The 6,292-nt window shown below is 38.8% G+C and overlaps 1 protein-coding gene across 1 annotated transcript in view; it reads left to right on the forward strand.

The window, feature by feature from the left end:
• Positions 1-5,654, forward strand: part of LOC104532064 (guanylate cyclase soluble subunit beta-2) — a 6,926-nt gene extending 1,272 nt beyond the window's left edge. The window contains exons 3-8 of the mRNA XM_010177158.1: positions 2-119; positions 518-617; positions 1,786-2,006; positions 2,094-2,199; positions 3,825-3,928; positions 5,412-5,654. Of these exons, the coding sequence (XP_010175460.1) occupies positions 2-119; positions 518-617; positions 1,786-2,006; positions 2,094-2,199; positions 3,825-3,928; positions 5,412-5,654 (892 nt within the window). The remainder of the gene's footprint in view (position 1; positions 120-517; positions 618-1,785; positions 2,007-2,093; positions 2,200-3,824; positions 3,929-5,411) is intronic.
• The last annotated feature ends 638 nt before the right edge of the window (positions 5,655-6,292 follow it).

Here is a 6,292-nt window from a genome sequence, read left to right on the forward strand (position 1 = left end):
TCTTTGAATTCTGTAAACGTTCAGGCTATGACCACATGCTGAGGACACTGGGTGGAAATCTCTACGAGTTCATAGAGAACCTGGACGCATTGCACAGCTACCTGTCCCTTTCTTACCAGGCAAGTTTGAGTAGTAATTACTGAGCAGGTACGGGTGGACTCTGGCAGAATTTGCAACAGAAGGAACAGCATCTCATAGGTGTGAACGAATAATGGAAAAAGGTGCTATAACAGGCTCTCCTATGTTATGAAATGTATTACTCCAAAATTTTAGGACCATTTTTTATAATTGTTTTGTCTGGGTATTCCTCAACATTAGATATTATTTAGTACACTGGCTCTAATGCACAGTAGATTTTCTTTCACAGGTGAGCATATTTAATTTTCTATTTTTCAGCTTGTTCATATTATTCAGCTTATTTTATTAACACATGGGATGCTTTTGTATAAGTGTAATTCACCAGTATTCTTTATCAGAAAAAGATACTAAGGTTTTGTTTTTGTTTGTTTTTCCTCAGGAGATGAATGCACCATCTTTTAGAGTAGAAAAGAACGAAGACGGGTCAATGCACTTACATTACTATTCAGACAGAAGAGGTCTGTGCCATATTGTGCCAGGTAATCAGATAGAACACAGAGTACAGATCAGCCAGTAATGCAGCATCTATACAGAGTAATCATATATTTGCAGTTATACTTTGCTCAGATTTCAGAATCTTTTTTTCAGATGAGGACTGGCCATGGAATTGAAGCCTGGTAGAGTTTAGTCACCAGACATCTGACCTGGTATTTCCCTACTGCCTGATTGCTCCTAGCTTGCAGTAGCTTCATCAAGATATACGATAAGACAACCCAGGCCATAAGTGTCCTTTCCTGCTATAGAATTCCTATAGAACTCCTATAGAATTCCCTTCCTGGAAGAAAAATTATGGTTCATGTTGTGTATTGTGTCTAACTGTTGATTAGTTCTCAGTGACTTATGCTTCTTTAATTACAGTGAAGTAGAAATGATAGTTGATTTGAAGACCTCCATCCATCCTGTAATAATACTCCTGCAGTACATGCGATCTGTAAAACTACTATTGAACCCTGTTCAAAACTGAATCTTTTTTCAGCATTTATAGGAATCTCCACAATTGTACTCACACAAGGGTTAAAACAGCTGTATGTCTGTAAGAGATTACCATATTCCCTTATTTAATAGCTGCTGCTGAATTCAAAAGTTTATCAAAACTCCCCCCATTGTCAAACTCATTTCATATTCCTAGTGGAGCACAGAACTATTTGGAATTTCAGACAGAGCCTTTCATTTCATTGTCCAGTATTTTGCCTAATAGCTAAACAGAAATGAGAGGACTGATTCTGCATCTTCATGACAGATATTTCCTTCCTTTCAAGAGAAAATATTCTGCAGTGACTGAAATAGGTTATAGCAGAATCTCTTTAGACCCTGTACATTTTCTGGGTTAATGGGAATTCATATTATTGCTATGTATGCCGATTTGGACACATGCTTCAGATATCCTGCTGAGTGTTTTCTAGTGAAAATAAGCATTTGTCATCAGACAAGACAAAAGAAACTAACTTTAAAGCTTATCTCCTATGCATATATTCTTATCATGGCAACAGTAGTAGGAATGACATAGGTAACAGCAGGTTGGTTTCTCCTTCCAGAGGCCTTCAGAAAAGTGATTTCTGAAACAGTGAATTCCACTGTGGGCTCTCTAAGAGGGAAAATGGAAAGGGTTTGTTCTTGGCAATATTTTGTCTTTTGTTTGCCCTTCAGGAATCATTGGTGCAGCAGCCCTGGATTTTTTTAACATTGAGATTTCAATGGAAATAGTCAATCAAACAGAGGAAGAAGAAAGAACTGGTAAAAAAGAACATATTGTTTTTCTTGTCACTCAAAACCCTGTATTTTCATACAAGGAAAGAAAGAAATTTTCTTCCTTACCTCAGTATCTTGCTAACTCTGAAAAACAAATTGAGAACCAACTGAATAAAGAGGTATTTTAATATTCATTATCATGATATTATTAACATATGATTAAAATAAAGCCACCCTTGAACTTCCCTTTGGATTTACTTCAACAGGACCTTGAAAAAGCCAAGAATACAATCACAGACAGAGGAGGCTCTGTTTGCCCTGTCAAGAAAAGTCACTGGAAAACAATAAGAGGAATAATCACATTAGGAAAAGGTGAGAGATCATTCAGAGGGAGTTTGTCATAATTTCTGAAACTTTCCAGTAAGAAAGTCAGTAAGCCTCCCTATCTCCACCCACCCACCCATTTTGAAGTTACCATTCATATTTCCTTTGTGTCTTTTCAAAATGTTTCTGGTTAAGTTTCCTTTGTTTAGACATTGGTAATCAAAGAAAAATTGCAGATAATAGGCATGCTTAGTAACAACAGATACTTAAATGGAATATGACCTGTCACTTTTGTCTCTTAAACAGGGTTTTTTTCTGAAAGGTGTTCTTCTATAAAATGTTATTGTGTGGTACATTTGATAGTTCCTTCTCATGTCACTTGGTTTAAGATGATAAATTTAAAAGAGCGTTTTTTAACTTAGTAGCTGCTACTCCTTTCCAAAGATACCAACTATAGTACAGCCTGAAAGCCAAATTACACCCTCTGCTACCCAAAAATCTACTGCTAATCTAGTAACCTCTGTTTATACCTTTATATATTATATGTTTATAAAACAGAAGGTGGTGTTACCAGGATTTTTGCTGTTAGGATCTTTTGATTCTTCAGGAGGAATGAGAATCCAGCTCAGTACCTCCAAGCTTTGAAGATTCTGGAAGGAGTGAAAAATTGAACCTGATATCATCCAGTATAATGCCAAATGCATTACAAGAGCAGATATATTGAGTAAGAAGTTAATATATATTCAAAAGAGTAGTACTATTACTTAAAAAAAAAAGCTTTAAAAATAAATGTTAGTAGTTACCAAGAGCCAGACTTTGAGAGATGACTAACCTCCACTGACTTCCCTTGAAGCAGTAAGAAACCTTAAAGTTGGGTCCCAACTTTGTAATCTTTATCGTCAGTCTCCTGAGCAACTTCAGCATTTCTTACCAAGCAGAATTTACTACAATAACTATCACAAGCCGCCTTCTGGTGGAAAGAGATCACTAATAATCTCTTTGATTGTTGTGGGTTACTGGCGAATACAAGTTTATGCTATCAAGATCAAAGCCTCTGGGTGCTTCAGTCAGATGAGTATTTTTTGACTATTTTAGCCATTTTACAAAAGTATCTGTTCTCCAGCAAGCACGACCTGCCCTGTAGATTTGTGACCATTTTGAAAAAAACCTCAGGTTAAGTAAAATAGAAACCAAACAGTAATTTGGTCTTTGTGCTACAGACTGGAGTTCTTTGTATAGGAGTCTGAAACACAGATCGTGCTGGGTTTTTTCTCCATAAGTGTTCCTTGGTAGCTGTCAAAGTTTATTAAATCCACTTCTGTTGTACATTTTTGTGGGATATAGCTGTGTTATATTGCTATGACCTCTGCAAATTCATAGAGCAGCAACATCTACAGTTGTTCATCTATTTTGAGTGCTTCCACATAATTTCATGCATCTGTGCTTTTTGTGTGGTTAAGTTTTAAACTCTCAGCCAACTCAGATTAGTTGCTCATCAGCTGTGCATTAAACTGTGGAACATTTAGCACAGATCTATGCACATTTCTGGACTCACATGCTTTGTCTTCACTCATTATGGTATAGGGTCCTGTCTTAATGAGTTCTTAAACGTAACGCTGGCTGGTTTTATGAGGTGCAACCCGATTAAAAACTACACATTTATGTTGCCGCAGGTAAGCTCCTGAGAGGATTTGATCCTGTTTATCCCAAGAGCCTCTGGATTGACACAAAAACATTCTGCAATGGACTTCCTTTTCATATGGTTTTTGACAAAGAGGTAGGACAAGCATGTGATAAGGACCTTTAGTTTGCATAAACCATATAGTAATTTTCTTCTGTTTGACTGTCCTACAGTTCACTGCTGCATGTGCTCTGCATACAGCACACACTCATTCCGAGCATTTACAGAAGTGCTCTGTACAGAGACGTGCAATAGAAGTCACTCATGACAACGGGATCTGGATCATTTCAGACAGGAATCTCCTTTGAATTTATTGAGATTACCATGTCCGAAACAGCTGCAGACATGCCAAGAAGGTTTATTGCAGCAGTCTATCCATTACCAAACACTCCATAGAATTTTCTGAGGTTTCTGGCCACCTTCCTGTCTTTGGATGTGCCAGAGACAGGACCTGTCCTTTAAACTGGCTTTGTACTTACAGTGTCACCCTCTCCTCCCAGTTACTAATCTATCCAAAGGCTTTTGTAAGGCTTTGCTGGCAACTGAGGCTCTACAGTGCTTCCTGGGTCTACTTCTACATGCTTCTGCTGGGAAAACCCAGCTACCTACTAAATCAGGCAGCACACAACTCCATCTAATAGGAGCTGGACCCAGAAATCTCTCTATCTTTTGGGGAAGGACGGATTCTCCTCTCCTGTGTTTCCAACTAGCCTGGGTTCCCACCAAGCTACAGTTCCTCTTGCTCCCAATTCCATACAGAGAATATTAGCTTAAGGCAGGAGCAAAGAAAGGAGAAGCTGAGAATAGGACAGCAGAAGAAAGCTGAATACAGACACTCAGGGAACATGTTTTGGCATCATGCTGGTAGAGATTCCAGAGCATATAGTCTCTTCGTGCCGCTGTCCGCATTAGGCAAAGTTCAGCGTTTTAAACCTTTCAAGACATCCAGTCTACATAATTTGATAAAATTACTAGTGTGGAAAAAGGGCAAGTCCTGCACCCATTATTGGTGGCTAGGTCAGAGCTTCAGTACCTCTGATGACAATCAGTGAAGGCAGGGTAGACACTTCTGCGGGAGTTAAGAGCTGATGTATGGTCAGCAGGCTAAAAGAGAGTGACTAAACCTTTACACAGCAATGATTAAGAGAAGGTAACCCATGGAATCCATTAGAAAATTAGTATTTGCCAAGACATTTTATGCCACCGTTATTTTCTTTTTGGAATGCAGGACATGCTCTGGTATTTCTGATTTCTCTTGCAGCTACCCCTAAGGTTATTTGTTAGGCCTACATAAATGCACGCAAGATACTTTTGTTTTTAACAATTGATAGGGAAGAGTGTTTGGATAATAACATTCCTTTCTGGAGGCTTTGTCTTCCTATGAAGGACGCTCATTCAGAGCTTTGTGGTAATACACTAATAAGATGGCATTTATTATGAAGAAACTTTGCTCAGACATAAGCCATGTAGTATAGCAAGGCTAAGTGTGGGTATATGGATAAACAGTGATCAGCTATAGCTTGGCCTGAACCCAAACAGGATATAAATTATAACACATTTTCCATATTTTCTTTTTAAGCTCAGAGTGAAGCAAGCTGGGGTGAGCATTCAAAAGATTGTACCTGGCCTTCAGACCATGGGCATCTGCTTGGACCACTATTTCAGTATCGTTCACCCAGAAGTACCCTTCACCATCTCTAGCATTCAGAAATTCATCAACAGCCAATTTGTATTCCAGACTAGAAGAGAGATGATGCCAGAGTCATGGAAACAACGGCCAATGCTAGAGCTGAGAGGTACTTCACTGTTTTCAATAGCATAAGTGTTCATATTAAATCAGGCATTACGCTGGAGTTGAACTAATGCCTTTCTGTGGAGTCCTGGCTTCACGTAAGTCCTTTAAATGGCCTTGTCTTTGTGCAGTGAGAAGAGGATTAGATGATTAGAGAAACAGTACTTTAAGGTGCTTGTAGACAAATTCTGCTACACCAGATTTTGAAGGCTTTCAGTCAGAAATCACAACTGCGCTCCCATTTGAAAGGCTTGGAAAGATGATGTTTTTCTAATGCTGTAAAACCCACATCTTTGCAGGTTTCCTGAGTAACAGGGGCATGGCCAAGGGAGGATCAGATTGCTTTCTGAACTACCTCTAGTCTCAGTTATTCACAGAGTCACAGAATTGACTCAACTCCAGTTGAGGGACCTCTGGAGATTGTCTAGTCCATCCCCCCTCAGAGCAGAGTCAACTAGAACATGTTACACAGAACTATGTCTAGCTGGGTTTTGAATATGTTCAAGAATGGAGACTCTGTAACCTCCCTGGGCTACCCATTCCAGTGTTGAACCACCTTTACAGTAAAAAGGGCTTTTCTTATGTTTAAATGGAATTCCTGCATTTCAATTAGTGCCCATTGTCTCTAGTTCTTCAATTGGATACCACTGAGAAAAGTATTTTTTAAT

The sequence above is a fragment of the Antrostomus carolinensis genome, unplaced genomic scaffold, assembly GCF_000700745.2.
Source record: "Antrostomus carolinensis isolate BGI_N321 unplaced genomic scaffold, ASM70074v2 scaffold55901, whole genome shotgun sequence".
NCBI classification, from domain to species: Eukaryota; Metazoa; Chordata; class Aves; order Caprimulgiformes; family Caprimulgidae; genus Antrostomus; species Antrostomus carolinensis.